General features: G+C 36.3%; 1 protein-coding gene across 8 annotated transcripts in view; it reads left to right on the top strand.

Annotated features, from left to right (window-relative positions):
• Positions 1 to 17,702, top strand: part of LOC101901348 (uncharacterized protein CG43427) — a 320,227-nt gene that overhangs the window by 267,134 nt on the left and 35,391 nt on the right. For 4 of the 8 annotated variants that reach the window (XM_011292032.3, XM_059130537.1, XM_011292034.3 and 1 more), the window contains exon 8: positions 8,212 to 9,615. In XM_011292032.3, coding sequence (XP_011290334.2) covers positions 8,212 to 9,615 — 1,404 coding nt within the window. Of the gene's footprint in view, positions 1 to 8,211; positions 16,723 to 17,702 lie in introns of those variants that run through there. The other 4 variants (XM_059130536.1, XM_011292031.3, XM_059130535.1 and 1 more) reach the window with 1 other exon arrangement.

The raw sequence follows: 17,702 nt of genomic DNA, 5'->3' as shown, positions 1-17,702 counted from the left end.
GAATTTTTTTCTAGAGAAAAAAATTGTCCCTAGGGTCCAACGAATTTTTTTCTAGAGAAAAAAATTGTCCCTAGGGTCCAACGAATTTTTTTCTAGAGAAAAAAATTGTCCCTAGGGTCCAACGAATTTTTTTCTAGAGAAAAAAATTGTCCCTAGGGTCCAACGAATTTTTTTCTAGAGAAAAAAATTGTCCCTAGGGTCCAACGATTTTTTTTCTAGAGAAAAAAATTGTCCCTAGGGTCCAACGAATTTTTTTCTAGAGAAAAAAATTGTCCCTAGGGTCCAACGAATTTTTTTCTAGAGAAAAAAATTGTCCCTAGGGTCCAACGAATTTTTTTCTAGAGAAAAAAATTGTCCCTAGGGTCCAACGAATTTTTTTCTAGAGAAAAAAATTGTCCCTAGGGTCCAACGAATTTTTTTCTAGAGAAAAAAATTGTCCCTAGGGTCCAACGAATTTTTTTCTAGAGAAAAAAATTGTCCCTAGGGTCCAACGAATTTTTTTCTAGAGAAAAAAATTGTCCCTAGGGTCCAACGAATTTTTTTCTAGAAAAAAAAAATTGTCCCTAGGGTCCAACGAATTTTTTTCTAGAAAAAAAAAATTGTCCCTAGGGTCCAACGAATTTTTTTCTAGAGAAAAAAATTGTCCCTAGGGTCCAACGAATTTTTTTCTAGAGAAAAAAATTGAACCTAGGGTCCAACGAATTTTTTTCTAGAGAAAAAAATTGAACCTAGGGTCCAACGAATTTTTTTCTAGAGAAAAAAATTGAACCTAGGGTCCAACGAATTTTTTTCTAAAGAAAAAATTGACCCTAGGGTCCAACGAATTTTTTTCTAAAGAAAAAATTGACCCTAGGGTCCAACGAATTTTTTTCTAAAGAAAAAAAATTGACCCTAGACCCTAGGGTCTAATGATTTTTTTCGAATTTGTTTCTATAGAAAAAAATTAACCCAGGGTCCACCAAACTTTTTTGCCAAATTTTTTGTTTTCGGAAAAAATTTTTGTTTATTGTCTATTTTTTGTTTTTTTTTTTTTTTTCAAATCTTCTCTGTTTAATTTTATGGCATTTCAAATTAATTCGATATTATTGCTTTGCCTGTTTAATGGTCTTCTTTATTGTTTTTTATGACTGTCGTTGGCATAAAAATAGACAAAATACGTCATGATTCGTAGTATCAAAAAAAAAAAAAAATGCCCAAAAATAAAAGATCATTCAACAACAACGTCGAAGCTAGTAGAGGAAACATTGATTGTGTATTTAGAACAATAACAACAACTGCAACAAAAACAAAAAAAAATATATTTATTTTTATTTGCATCCCAATCAACCAGTTTCGCTTCAGCCGATTTCATTGATACTTGTTCTGCTTTGTTTGTTTTTTTTTTTTTTTTGTTCTTTTTTTCTTTTTTTTCTCATTTCGTATTCCTTCCACTTGGCAAATGTTTATTCATTGACATGAGCCATATCCCCACCTCACCCCATGTTGTCCATACTACCCCGTTACTGGTTTTCGTCAATGATGATCAAATCATTTCCTCCTATCCAGCCATTCATCGGCGTTCTTTATGCAAGCTACTAAGTTACTAATCAGAGTTTAGCAGAACAACAAAAATAAAGCTGGCAAATTCAGAGGAATTGTTTACTGCAATTTATTTTGTTATTCTGTTATTCTCCCTCTTCTTCTTCTCCTTCTCGGCGATTTTGTTATTTTGTATTCGTATATTTTGTTTATAAACAAAAAAAGTTTTGTTTATTGGGCGGCAATGATGATGTGATAAAGCTCTTTTTTCATACCTCCTCTGTTTGTCTGTCTGACATGCCATGTGCCAGCCAGCCAACCAGCCTGCCTGTCATTCGCATCGAAAGTTAAACAAATTCGGTTTTTTTATTGTTTACACTTCACAAAAGCTCTATATATTCGCAATTTTTTTATTTTGACTTAAATGTTCGTTTTTAATTAATTTTAGACTGGACAAAAGATGCCAGTCATATGGCATCATAACTTCATTATCCCCCGCCAACATTCATCATTGCCTCCATCATCATGATGACGATGGTGATAATAATGATTACAATCATTATTGTCAATATTATAAGTTTTTGTTGGTATTTCTTTGTGAAATTAATTAAATGACACTCGTTTTATTTTTTCAAAAACAAACAAAGGCGTAGTCCAAACAAATAGAGAAGAGGAGGAAACATGAAATTCGTAATTAAAACATTGAATTCATTAGGGGAAAGGTAAATATTATTGGCTTGGTAAGATCATATGTGATATGTTTTAATATAGAAAGCCCTTCAATCAATTGATTTTGCAAAAAAAGAATAAATTTCTTAAAAAAAATAATTCCGGGAGATTTTTGAAAATTCCCAATTTTCCAAATTACCCGGAAAATTATTTTATTTGATATTTAAGATTATTTTGTTACGTATTAATATAGAAAGACTTTCAATCAATTGATTTTGCAAAAAAAAAAATATTTTCCTTTAGAAAAAATAATTCCGGGAGATTTCTGAAAATTCCCAATTTTCCCCAGTTTTTCAAATTGCCTGGAAAATTATTTTATTTGATACTTAAGAATATTTTGTTACGTTTTGATAAAGAAAGCCTTTCAATCAATTGATTTTGCAAAAAAAAATTTATATATTTTCCTTTAGAAAAAATAATTTCTGAAAATTCCCTATTTTCTCCAGTTTTTTCAAATTGCCTGGAAAATTATTTTATTTGTTATTTAAGAATATTTTGTTACGTTTTAATATAGAAAGACTTTCAATCAATTGATTTTGCAAAAAAAATATTTTCCTTTAGAAAAAATAATTCCGGGAGATTTCAGAAAATTCCCTATTTTCCCCAGTTTTTCAAATTACCTGGAAAATTACTTTATTTGATATTTAAGAATATTTTGTTACGTTTTAATATAGAAAGGCTTTCAATCAATTGATTTTGCAAAAAATAAATAATTTTCCTTTAGAAAAAATAATTCCGGGAGATTTCTGAAAATTCCCTATTTTCCCCAGTTTTACAATTTACAAAATTTACAATTTTCGGTAGAAAAAATAATCCCGGGAGATATTCTGAAAATCCCCAATTTTCCCCACTTTTTCATAATCTAAAGTAATATGAATTTCTTATCTTGTAGGGGTTAAAAAATGGATTAAAAAAACTTGAAAAGGAATTTTCCGAGAAATCTCAATCCCTTAATAAAGTTTTTCGCAACCTCTCTATGCCCGGTAAACTTGAGTTTTTATTTTAACATATTTTCATAGCCCATAGAAAAAGTTATCAGCGATTGTTTATGAGAGTATTGAAAACTGTAACACTTTGTGGGGAGAGGATTTTTAAGATTTTTTCAAAACTAGAAATTTTTTGGAAATTATTTCACAATTTTAGAATGGCTATAATTATTAAAAATGTTGCCTCCCTGGGGGCGGGATACTTGATTAAGTTGGTCGATATTGAACGGATACCCCTAGATCTCTGTAGCCATATGGCTGAGGGTATATAAATCTACAATCTTTATTTCGATAGCCACTTAAAAAAATATATAAAATCCAGGCTAATGACTTTAATACACTATCAAAAAAAATCTTCCAAAAAATCTTGCTTCGACAATCTCTCAGATTAAATCTTTGAAAAAGCGCACGTGCTGGCATTGATAGTCCTTAGCAAAAAATGTCAGTTCGTTTTGGGGTTTTTTCACTTTCCACTTCGTTTTTTGCTATGACAGTCCTTAAAAAATATTCTCCGTGCTTTTTGATTTGATATTCCTTCATAAAATTTCTTTGAAAAATACATCTCCCCATTTAAAATCGCTTAGAAAAAATTAAAAAAAATCAATATTTTAAATTCAGAAAGAAATGTTCAAAAACACAATTTTTTAGCGTTGAGTTTTTAGCTAGAATTATTAATTAATACAATTTACTTACTCAAATAAAATAAATAAATTAATGATTTTTTATGTAAATTTTGGGCGGGGAATTTCAATATTGGGTTTTTTTTTGTTTATTTATAATTTTTTTAGTTCTCTCCAAAAGAATACCCCACCCCATGAAAAATATGAAATGTGTGTTGTTGTGTCCCCACCCCTTTTATTTTTTGGCTATTTCAAACACGTCCCTGCTGCTGGTATGTGTCATACCGTGAAATAATAAAATGTTCAAAGATACAACAACAACATGAAAACAATGGCAACAACACTGCCAATGACAACGAAAAAAAAAATGTTTTCAAAAAAATACAAAATTCTTAATCGTCGCCGAACCACCAACATCATCATCGCTTTTATTTTCAAATGCTAATGAATAATTTTGTTCTATTCGACAAAAAAAATTGTTTATACATTTGTTGTTGTTGGGGCTGTTGCTGCTGATGTTGTTTTTCTTGTTGTCTTCGATGAGCGATGAACAAAACAAAAAATACAAAAAAAAAAAAAAAAAACAAAATTCTCAAAAAAATCTTAACATTTAATAACAGTCACGTATAAAACGTTCTAAATAGAAGAGGTCTGATTGTGGAGCTGCTATTTTTTGCTTGCTTGGCTTGCTTTATATCGCTTTGAAAAAAAATCGGAATAAAATATTTTATTAATTTTTTTACAAAAAGAAACACACACGAAAAAAAATTATATGAAAATATTTGAATTCTGGTGATAAAAAAGAAGTATTAAATTTAGAAAAGAAATCGAAAGCTTGCTGCTGGAGGTAAAAACGGAAATGGAAGAGTTCGTTTTTTTTTTTTTTTGTCTTCTCCACAATGCGGAAGAGAAAAAGTTCGAGTTGTGTGGAGATCATGAAATGTGTGAAAGTGAAACTGTAAACAAAATTATTCCCAAATTTCGGCATAATTTTCCGATAACAAGTGGCAATGATGCGCAGATAAATTTCAATTTTTTTTTTCAAGAACAAATGAGAAGCAAGAAAAAAAATTGGCGAAAAAGAAGAAAATGAAAAAAGTGAAATTTATTTTTATAATTCTGAATATCATTCGAAAATTTGTCAGAAAAAAAGTATTACAAAAAAACAACAATTCCAAGATTTATTTTCGGAATTTTCAATTGTTGCCATTATTACTTTTTTGTTTAATATATGCAAAAACAGCACCAGAATGAAATAATTGTTATTATGAGTGGCTGATCTAAGTGGGGCTATTAGCTCACACATTTGGCTGGCGTCTCTCCCTTTCTCACTCTCTCTCGTTCACTTTAATATTTAGAGAGCAATGAGTGTTGCTCTCATTTTCAACAGTAAATACCAACAAAGACCATGTGATCAATGTTGTCAGTATTGGGGTATCTGTTTAACAAATCATGGACTTAGCAGAGGAGGATTTTTAAGGAATTTCTTTCACAAACGTGATTTTTTTCGGATTTTTTTATTAACTTTGATTTAAAAAAATTTATGCGAAAAAGTGAATTTTGTAAATTTATTTACAATCGTGGAAATGTTTAGGATTTTTTTCACGAATGGATAATATTTTACAATTTTAAGAAATCACCGATTTATTAGAGAAGGGATTTTTTCACAAACCGTGATTTTCTTAGACTTTTTTTAAAAAACTTTGATTTTTAAGATTTTATTTGAAAAGGTGAATTTTTTAAAATTATTTACAAGCGGGGATTTTTTAAAAATTCTTTCAGAAAGTTAAATTTTTATTGCCCTTCTAGAAACATGATTTTTTAAAGATTTTTCAAAAACTAGAAATTTTTTGGAAATTATTTTTGAAATTTATTTACGGGCCAGGAATTAATTTAAGATTTCTTTCACGAGCGTGTAGTTTTTTTTTTTGTAGTGCCCTTCCAGAAGCATGGATTATTCTAAGATTATTTAAAAAACTAGGATTTTATTTTGGAAATTATTTCACAATTTTAAGAAATCATGGACATACCACAGGAGGATTTTTAAGGAATTTTTCTCACAAACGTGATTTTTTTAGATTTTTTTATTAACTTTGATTTGAAAAAAATTATACAAAAAAGTGCATTTTTGAAATTTATTTACAATCGTGGAAATGTTTAGGATTTTTTCACGAATGGATAATATTTCATAATTTTAAGAAATCATGGACTTATCAGAGAAGACATTTTTTCACAAACGTGATTTTCTTAGACTTTTTTAAAAACTTTGATTTTTAATAATTTATTTGAAAACGTGAATTTTGTAAATTTATTTACAAACGATGATTTTTTAAGAATTCTTTCACGAACCTCGAGTTTTAAGTACCCTTCTAGAAACATGGATTTTTTAAAAATTATTTTAAAAAAACTAGAATTATATTTTGGAAATTATTTCACAATTTTAAGAAATCATGGACTTATCAGAGAAGGATTTTTTTACAAACGTGATTTTTTCAAACTTTGGTTTTTAAGAAATTATTTGAAAACGTGAATTTTGTAAATTTATATACAGGCGAGGATTTATTTTAAGATTTCTTTCATGAGCGTGGAGTTGTAAGTGCCCTTCCAGAATCATGGATTTTTAAAGATTTTTTACAAAACTAGAATTTTTGAAATTATTTCACAATTTTATAAAATCAGGAACTTACCAGAGGATGATTTTCAAATGAAGAGGAGGATTTTCAATGGATTTTTTACAAACATTATCGGAGTGGTCCGATATATACTATCGTCACATCCGATCTTGTATTGGTAGAAAAATTGGGATGTGTGAAATTCGAAAAGAATCGGATACTTTTTCTCGTTTTGTGAGCGTTTTGGTTATCCAAAATTTTTACCACTTTGTGGGGGAGGTACCAGAAGGGGTAGTCTAATAATTATGATCTTCTCATCGTATCTTGTCTTGGTAGAAATATTAGGATGTGTGAAATTTTAAGAGAATCGAATGCTCACTTCGAATTTTATGAGCGTTCTGATTATTCCAAATTTTGACCCCTTTTGGGGGGAGGTACCAGAAGGGGTGGTCCGATATCTATCATCTTCACACTAGATCTTGTGTAGGTGAAAATATTAGGATATGTAAAATTCGAAGAGAATCGGATGCTTATTAAGCATTTTATGAGCGATTTAGTTATTCAAAATTTTGACCCCTTTTGGGGGGAGGTACCAGAAGGGGTGGATCGACCTACCCCATCTTCACACCAAACCTTGTGTTAGTAGAAATACTGAAATGTGTAAAGTATCGAAAAAGTCTGATGCTTATTTCGCATTTTATGAGCGTTTTGGTAATTCAAAATTTTAACCCCTTTGTGGGGGAGGTACCAGAGGGCGTGGGCCGATATCCTTCTTATTCACACTAGGTCTTGTGCTTATAAAAATATTAGGATGTGCGAAATTTGAAAGGAATCGGATGCTTATTTAGCATTTTATAAGCGTTTTGGTTATTCAAATTTTTAACCCCTTTGTGGGGGAGGTACCAGAAGGGGTGGTCTGTACTATCCGCAATTCACAACAGATCTTGCGTTAGTAAAAATATTGAGATGTGTGAAATTTGAACACAATCTGACTCTTATTTCAGATTTTATAAGAGTTATGAATATTCCAAATTTTTACCCTTTGTGTGGGAGGTACTTCATGGAATGGGTCGATATTGTCCATTTTCATAGCTGACCAAGCACAGATACAAATATTAGGATTTGCAAAATTTGACCAAAATTAAATAATACTTTCTTGTTCTGTGCGGTAAATTAGTTTCTGTGAAAATATTAACCTTTTGTGGGGGAGCTACCAGATGGAGTGGGCCGATGTTGCCCATCTCCGAACTCGATCGAAGTTTGACAATATTATTACGATGTACCAAGTTCGGAACAAATAGGATACTCCCCTCGAGAGTTATTGGGCGCACCAGCCAACCAGACAGATTTGCCGACGTGCGCCCCTAGATCGACTCATAGTGTCCTGAAACGGCCACTTTTTTCCATTATTGAATTGTCGAATGTCCATAATTTGGGGGAAAATAATACCTTGGGCCACTTCAAGGTCCTTCCAATAAAAGACGTAAATTTGCATATTTTCATTGAGGAAAACCCTCTCTTTAGAAAGGGTCCTCCTTTAAGCATTTTCCATCTGTAGAAGACCACTTAAAGTTTTTCTGTAAAAAATCTGTATAAAATCATGGATCTAAAGAAGATCTCCGAAAATAATGTTTATATTCCAAACTTCTAGCGGCTCTTTTATCTATGAAAAAATCAAAAATTTGTATCTCTCAGATCCGTTGCTAACCTCAAATTTCCCCCCTTTCTTTTTTCTCTTCCTTACAGAGCGACAACGCCGCTGAGCTAGACAAAGCCATAACGAATTCTCAAAATAATCATCATCAGCATCACAACAATAACAACAACAGCAAAGCCAACAACCATCATCATCCGCACCAATCGACGGATAACACACACAGCACAACACGTGAATATATTTCATCGCCCGGCTACGAGACCTCCTCGAGTACAGCCCCAGCAAGTACCCCCGATCCATGTGAATATACCTACGAGGGTGCCATACAAGACTACAAGCAGAGGGTATCGCGGGCTGTGGCAGCCACCACAACTGTTGGCAAGAACTCAACTAATTTACCGCAGCAACCATCCAAGGAATCCACCCCGGAACGCAACTCCGCCTATCCCCCTCGGCGTGGAAGTAAAATTGAAGATCGCCTCATTGGCTTTGAGGTCCAATCGCCCAGCGAAGAGTGCATTGTTGGCGAAAAAGCCAAGGTTGATTTGCCAAAAATTGACATTTCTAAGCGGAAGGAAATTTTCGAGGTCCAGGCTTCGGCTGAGAGCAAGGTAAGCAGCTCAGCATCTGGAGTGCCACGTGTCACTTTGCGGGATCGTTTCAAACCCTCTGTGGAATCGGCAGCGGAAAATATTGAAGTTGCCGGTGCCGCCAAAAAGGAGGTCAGACGTCTGTCCGGCGACATAACCAGCATCAAGGAACGTCTGCAAAGTTTGGAACAGCAAAAACAGAATTTAGTCAATGGTGCAACGGCTGGTGGCGCCCAAACTAAAGTGACTGCCAACAAACTGGTCGATGTGCCGGTGCCACCGCTAAAGGAACGCTTATCTAGTTTACAAAACGCTGTTACCAAAGAAGAGGTACGCAAGCCCCCTGTGGCCTTGGTAGATGCCCGCCAGCTGGAGATTATGAAAAGTGAGGAGGAGAAGGTGAAACAGCAGCAACAGATTCAGAAACAAACGCCAGCTGAGGTAATCCCCGAAGTCAAGGAAGAAGACACCGGGGTCAAGTCTAGTAGCCAAATAAACGAAATTTCTACAACAACCACAACAACAACCCTCACCTCCATTGAGACAATAAATAGCAACAAAAACGAAACCACCATCACCACCACCACAACAAGCGAGGTAGATCGAGACGACAGCGGCATCCATACCGCCGACGATATAGAGGTACCCGACGACCATCTAAAAAAAGAGCAGGAACTCAAATTAAACGCCGCCATTGAAGCCCTGGCCATGGAGGAGCAACAATTTGCCAAGGCCGCCAGTGCCGTCAATCAAATTGAGGCAGAATTTGAAGAACTTTCACTGGGTGGTTCTGTGACCCTACCACCCCTGGCCAATAGTTCTGTGAATGGCAGTGCCAGCAGTGCCACCACCAATACCACCACCAGCAGCAGCAGCATTACTAATGACCATATGGAATATAGTGTAAGTTCTACTAACCCATGTACATCTCCCAAACCTGACAGTAGTAGTCTCAGTAGTAGTTGTAATAGTCCTTGTAGTTTGGATAATTCCGCGGTGAAGGTTGCGGGCGGGTCACCATGTAATTTAAGGCGCAAGCCAACCAATGAAATGGTCCATGCCAAAAATTTGTTGAAAATATTCAAGGACACCTTTAAGAGTGACATTGAATTGGATGAAGATGAGCCCGGTCGGCATGAGCCGGAGACGAAGGATATACCCGGTAAAAATCTAAAACAGGAAGCAATCAAGTCTCAGGTCTTTGAAAACCAAAAAATGACCGCCAGTCAAGTTGTGAATGAGGCCACAGAAGTGAATTCGAAATTACCTCCCTCGGGTCCAGGGGCCACAAGGAAGAATATTCAGACTCCTTTGAGTCCCGTACTTTCTAGGGGTGCCATCATTTCACCTCCCAGCTCTCCTGGAGGCCAAGATTTCAAAAATAACTCCCATGGAACCCCCTCGTCGCCTTCTTCTGCCGCTGGAAGGGTATTTAAAACACCTCTCAGTCCCATACTCTCTCGGGGTCCCTTGAAGGGCCCTCAGGGCAATAAAACTCCCCTTAGTCCCATACTCTCTCGAGGTCCCTTGGAAGCCTCCCAGGGTAATAAAACCCCTCTCAGTCCCATTCTCTCTCGAGTTGCCCGTGAAGGGCAACGTGAGGCCACCAAAAGTCCCATTCTTTCCTCCCGTCCCCAAACTCCCATGTCCCCACTCACGGTGCGCTCCACCACCAAATTCCATGATCCCGATACCCCTCCCCAGAGCCCATCCGCCTCGCGCAAACACGACTCTCAGTTTAGCATTAATGGGCGGGTGGAAATTTTCAATTCTAAGCAAATGACCCATGACAACATTGTTCCTGCCGCAAAACTCAACGCTCCCCACTCACCTCAGATTACAACAAAAATAACCTATTTGCCCCACATTAGCGTTAGCGAGAAAAACGCTGCCTCAAATATTGAATTACCTCAGGGTAATGGAGTAATGAAGTCGCCCATAACCACAGAAAATTCTGCCCAGAGCGATGGAGTAACAAAGTCGGCAGTGACCACAGAAACTACTCCTCATGTGGTCCCCTCCACCTCCGATGATGCCTATGAGGATGAAGTGGTGGCCTTGTCTATGGCAGAGAAAAAATCTCTCTTTGAAATGAAATCAAAGGGTCAAATGGTTAATGAACCTCAGCATAACAAAGCAGGGCATCCAGGAGTGGCAGGTGGAGGAGGAGGAGGTGCGGGAGGTGGTGTCAAGGCCTTGGCCAAGAGCATAGAAGGCAATGCCACCGCAACAATACCCCTACCCAAGCCTCTGACACCGGCCAGCAAACCCATGAAGCAGCAACCCGCCGCTACAGCTGCTGGTACAGCTCATGAACAACAGCCCGCCTCAGAAGTGGTTGTTTGTGCCCCACCAATCACAATTGTCAATCCAGATGAATTACCGAAACCCAATACGGTGAAAACGCTTTCCAGTTGCTTTCAGCCAGGCCAGAGCTCTTCATGTGGTGGAGGCAATGCCAAGCCGCAGGCATTGGGAAATTCACGCACAACAACAGTTATCTATGGCGAACAAAAATCGATTTCCCCCTCCTCTCCCCTCTTGGGCAAAGATGATCCTCTGGCCTCCATGATTTCCTCATCCACATCGACGTCGTCGAACACCACCGTTTGCACCGTTATAGAAGCCAATAAAACATTGTCGGTCATGTCGAATTCCTCAAGCGATTCAATGGCAGTTACTCCCACGATGGTGGAGACAAGTGCCCAGATCCATGGAGAGAGGGAGCAGAGAAAATCCGCTGAGCAACAAAATTTGGAAAAGGGAATATCCCAGGAGAAGATTTTCTCCACAGGAGCCAAGGAAGCAGGATCCAAGGATGGGATTTTCTCTTTCGAATCTAAGGATAAGAAAAAGGACAATAAGGTAGAGATTTCCTCTTTGGGAACCAAGGAAATCGGGGACAAAATCTCCTCCCCAGAAAGCAAAGCAACCAAAAAGGACGAACAGCAAATAATGACCCCACCAGGGACTGAGGAGAACAAAAAGGAGGCCAAATCAGGATTTTTCTCTGCGGGAATTAAAGAAGTCAAGGACAAGATCCCCTTCCTAGGAAGCAAGGAAACCAAAAAGGATGACAAGGAAAATGCATCCTCTTCGGGAGATAAGGATATCAAAAAGGATGACAAGAAGCAGGCAGGTATCACACCTCAGGAGGCAGAAGAGAATTTGGCCCTCAGGGCTCTTCTAAAGGATTTCCTGGAGACTGAAATCCAATTTTCCGAGACCTGTGAAATCAAGCCCCTTGGGAACCGGGCTATGAGCAAACCCCTCGACATTGATGAGGTGGACAAAGCCACCACATTCTCCAGCCAAAAGGCAAAGGAAATACCAAAAATTGAACAAAAAACTAAAGAATCCCACACTCCCATCCCTGATGAGGTCAATAAATCCAACACATTTGCCAATGAAAAGGTACAGCACAAAGAAATAACAAAGCTCGGAACCAAGGGATCCCATACTCCCATCCCTGATGAAAATGGAAAAACTTCGGCAAATCAAACAAATTTAGCCAAATCCCAAGAATCCCATACTCCCGTCCCTGAAAAATCCATCGGATCTCCCACTCAAAATGGCAAGCTAAAGAACACCCAGAAAATTGAAAATCAATCCCATGAGTCGTCTACTCCCATCCCTGAAACCCCAGAAATGTTGGCCCTCAAGGAATCCATGAAAGATTTTCTCAATACTGAAATTGAATATTCCGAGGTAGTGGAATCCAAATCTCCCCACATGCCCTTTGAGAGTCCTTTACAGCCGCTCAAGGTTGTGCTCAAAGATACCGGGGAGGTTAGGGGCAAAGTAGAGCTATCAAGTCCCTCCTTGGAGCAAAATAAAAAATCTCCTCTCACCATTGATTTAAGTCATGAGGATCATCAAAATCTCATTAGCTCTGGACCCTCCACTCCTCTCTCACCCACATCGCAGCTGTTTCGCACCACCAAGCCATTGGTGGTCTCAACACTCTATGACAAATATTTGCCGGAAGGGCCAAAATCTCCTAGTCATACAAATTTCTCGGAGGGGCCAAAATCTCCCACCCCTGAATATTTGGTGGAGGAACCCAAAACTCCCACTTATCCCCTCTCAAACAAGTCCTCCAACTCAGCTCAAGCTCCTCCCAGTCCCCTCTCGAATATGAGACCAACCTCTCCCACCACCAAGAAACCGTCCGAGAAGGGACCTACAATTGCTCCCAGCATAATGATCCCTGCAGAGCTGCCCAATCTGGTTGAGTGTCCACCCAATGACTCCACCCTCTATAAGTTGGCCTCTTCGGCTCCCCACAGTCCGGTCAGCCCCAGATCGGCATCCTCTTTCGACATGGATTCCGCTCTCTGTTCAAATCTTCTCACCTCCATGGCAGCCACGGCAGATTTTGTAAACTTTGAAAGGCAACACACCGTTGAAGAAGATCTCTGCCAGAAGGTGGATGTTGAAGCCTTACCCATAGACAAGAAAACTCCATGTACCGGATTTAAGGACATCACCAATAAGGATTTGAAAAAATCCCAAAATGTTGGACCCAAGATTATCCACAAAATGCATGATGCCCCGGCGGCACCCACTGCCGTGGATGAGACATGTTTAAAGTTGGATGTCCATTCGCTGCCGTATGACAAACGTCAACCCATTACCGCCTATCAGGCTGTCTCACCCACAGAATTGAAGAAACGTGATAATCTCTTTAGTTCCCCACCCCATTCACCCATTATGGAGGCCAGAGCGGCTCATTCCAAGGCCCTCATAGAGACTTGTGAGAAAATCATTGCCGAAGAGAAACAGGTGAATCAACAGCTCAAATCGTCATTACCCAACACGCCCAGTTCACCCAAAGCCACACCTGTTCTGCAGAGGAAGTCGAAAATTCCCAAGCCTCTGAATACCTGTTGTACGGCCACCGAGTCCATGAATGAGGCGGATTTGAAGAATAAAACCCCTGCGAACAAAGATGAGGCTGTCATAGCTCGCATGCATGTGGTGGAGACCCAGATCAAGGTTACCACCAGCACTCCACCAGCCTCGCCAAAAACTCCTGCATCTACTACAACGTCCACCACCACCACTACTCCCTCACCCAAACCCCAGGCCTCGCCCACCGTGGGCAAGAAGGCGAAAAATATTTTCGATTTCATAAAGAAAAATTTCGGCGTGGGTGGTGCAAATAAGGACTCCGAAGAAGAACCCATTGCCAAAGAGGAAAAAGTAACTCCAAAGAGTACAGAGACATATAAACCCCTTGAAAGCCCTGAGGAACCAGTCGCTCCACCAAGTCAACCCTTGGTCCTTACCGAATCTGAATTGCAGGCTTTGGACACTGTAAAATACAATGAAATTCATAATATTGAAAATTCCAAGTTCTATCTACCCTCCGATGATGTGGCACCCCCACCTTTACCCAAAACCCCCGCTCCAGTCAACATTGAAATAACTCGGAAAATCATAACCGATGAAATCATGGAAGATGGCAAGACAGAGGTGGAGTTTAGCAGTGAAATTGATGCTCTGCTCGATGTGGAGCTGAATAAGTTGAATCATGAAATTGAGGAGCTGGATAAAGTGGCCGCCAGTGGCGTGAAGCAGTAGGGTAAAAAGGGGGAGGAACTAATGAAATGAGTGATATTATTTTAATGAGAGTATGCGAACGGAAAATAAGAGAGAGAAACGGGGAGTAAATGGGGGATTTGTTTTTATTTTGTTATTGTCATTAGAGAGAGAGAAAAAATAGGGAAAAAAAGAGAGAGAGCTTGGAAAATAATTTCGAGAACAAAATGGCTACTTTGTCGCACGAAAGAGGAAGAAAATACTTTTTCCAAAAAAAAAAAAAAACGGTTTGAATAGCATCAAAAAAATAGAAAGAAAGAGAGAGATAGAGAAGGAAAGATAAAGGAACAAAGAAGTGAAGAATATCAATCCAGAGAGAAATTTAAGCAGATATTTAGCATCCATATTTTGAATCTTGACAAAAAATACTCGTTGAGGAAATGAGGGGGAGAGAATTTGGGAGGGGAAGAGAAAGCTTAAAAATAATATATATTAGAACATTGAGAGCAAGTTGCCAAAAGTAATTTTTAGAGAAACTCCGAGAGAAGGACGAAGAGGGCGACAAACATGAATCATAGGAGAGAAAGGTATCTCTTACGATATCATCAATTTGTTTTATGATAAATGATTTGGAAATAAATTAAAGTAATATATTTTAAATTAGGAGGGAGAGAGGACATTAGGAGGCACAGAAAGAAAGTGTGTCGTATGTCGAATGCTAAAATATTTGGGAGAGAGCAGAAATGATGTTGACCATAACTCCCCTCTCTCTCTCTCTCTTGCTCTTTCTTCTTACCCATAAACTCACTTCTCAGAATGAAATTGAAGTTTTCACAAATCACTGATTTCTGTCAATGCCAGGGATGGACATACTAAATAAGCTTAAAAATTTTAAGAAACCAAAAAATATCTTCAAAGAATTTTTTTTCGTACAATTTTTCATCTCTTATTATATATAGATCAAATTATTTTATATAAGTCTCCGCATATCTCTCATGGTATCTTTTAACATGTTTTCCTTAAAAATTTTGTTCAATTCATTTTTTCCTCCCTTTAAGCATTTTTTTTTTCCATCCCTGACTTTTAGGCAATTTTTATTTATCTTGTTTCTTTTCTAAGAAAAAGGAATATTTTATTATTTTTCCAATTCAAACATCCCATTACTGGTCATTTTTTTTTTTTTTTTGTAGTTGTTTGTAAAAAAAATATCTCAAAGAAATTTTTTCGTACAATTTTCCATCTTTATTTTTTTATTCTTTTTTTATTTTCTAAGTAAAAGGAATATTTTTAAAACCTAATGTAAATTTCCCCCTTTAACTGAGTAATTATTTTTCCAATTCAAACTTCGCATTCCTGGTAATTTTTGGGGAGTAATTTATTTTGGAGAAGACTCACTCTCTCTCTCACTCTCTCTCTCTCTGGTGAGATCATAGAAAGATAAGTGGAATATATTGTTATTTTTGTATCTGGTTCAAGGAATCAAACTCTTCTTCGTTCTGCTGACTCTCTCTCTCTCTCTTTCCGTTTCATTAGTGATTTTCATAATTTCTTTAAATAGACGATTTCTGGATAAAAGTTTTATTTAAAAAGTTAGGTATTGAATTGATTGTCTACTCAAGAGAACATGTTCTCTCTCTCTAGTGAGATCATTGAAATATAGGTACAACATGTTGTTATTTTTGTATCTGGTTCAAGGAAACAAACTCTGCATCTATTAATATGTCTCCCGATTAATATTTTGGATGTCACACTCACCCTTGCTCTCTCTCTCTCCATTTATTGAATGATTTTTACAACTTCCTAAAATAGGTAATTTATGGATAGTATTTTTTAATTATTTATTTATTTTTTATTAAAATAGTTAGGGATTTAAAAGATTGATTTCTCAAGAGAAAATGCTTTCCCTCCCTCTCTTTCTCTCTCTATATCAAATTTACAATTCTCTTTATTTGAAAAAAGTTCCTTTCTTTCAAAAATAATTTACTTGACTTGCTTGCTGTCCGTTTTGGTTTTCAAAGAAACAAAAAAAATGCAGAATGCCTGGTATCTTGTACTCCTTATCGTTGCAAAAAAAAAAAAAAACAAAAATAAATTAAAATAAAATAAAATAATTGCATAATAATTAAACCTGAGGTCCGCTTCAAAATTTACATTAAAAAAACAACAACCCAAGAAACGGCGAAATAAAATTTGCATTGAAAAAATCAATTTTAAGCGTGTGCGGCGGTGATTGACGCTGGACAGAAAGGTGGGGCAGCTACTTTGGTCTGTCTGCAAAGACTGCAGACGTTCGTTCGTGTGTGTGTGGACAACCCTTTGTTTTCTAAGCTTTCTTTTTTTCTGGTCTTTTTGTTGTTGTTCTTGGTTCTGTGGTGAGTTACAACAATAATTGCATTTATGCAAAACCCACACCGATTTGTTCTTACAATGAATATTTAAATAAAAAATCGCCACATTTATAATAAATATTATGATTTAATTGAATACCATTAAAATAACGAAAAAAAAAACGAACGAGACAGATATTTTTTCTTTTTCTTTCTTTTTTTTTTTTTTTGACAACTGGACCTGAAATACGGATTATTTATTTTTTCTGAAATCACTCAGAATTTTTTCCATTTAAATATGATTTTTTTACAATTATTAAAATATTCATATGAAAAATACAAATGAAATCAGTCTGCAATGCATTCAATATTTAATATATTCAATATTTATTCAATACAGAACTGTTTGTTTGCTAATTCGCAACAAATATGCAATTGGCCATTCTTACAACACCCACATGTAAATTTTTTAGGTTTTTTGAAATTTTAATTAAATTTCATTTATTTATTTCGTTTTTTAACAATGTGTGTGTTTTCAAATACTCAAGGTTAAATATGGAGTATTTATTTTATTATTATTTTTTCTCAATATTATTTCTTGATATTATTTTTATGTATTTTATTTAAATATTATTATTATTTATTATTTTTTTGTTTCTTATTGTGTATATTTTTATTCGTCTTTTTATATAAATACAAATCGAATATTTTCTTTTACAAAGCGAAAGAAAAACCAAATAATATTATATTTAATAATAATACTGAATTTATATTATATAAAAACCCCCATAAAAAACAAATTTCCAAATGTTGTTTTCTTTTTTCTCCTCTCCCTGAGAGCCAAATACTGCGCTTCTGAAAACTCATAACACAAGAAACAACATTCATCACCTCATTTCATTATCATTTGGATTTTATTTTTTTAATTTGTATTTTTTTATTTATTTATTATTGTTTTACTAAAATTATTTAATATTAACAAACACACATACACGCGCACACCCACATTTGTTGTCATCGTTCTGCACTAATTTGTTTTTAAGTTGAGCTCGCTCTAAAATTATGCAGGATTTTCAAAAAAAATTCAAAACTCATTACAAGAGGAAGGTATCGGGGAAA

Source organism: Musca domestica, unplaced genomic scaffold, assembly GCF_030504385.1.
Source record: "Musca domestica strain aabys unplaced genomic scaffold, Musca_domestica.polishedcontigs.V.1.1 76, whole genome shotgun sequence".
NCBI classification, from domain to species: domain Eukaryota; kingdom Metazoa; phylum Arthropoda; class Insecta; order Diptera; family Muscidae; genus Musca; species Musca domestica.
This window is presented reverse-complemented; position numbering and strand designations above follow the sequence as displayed.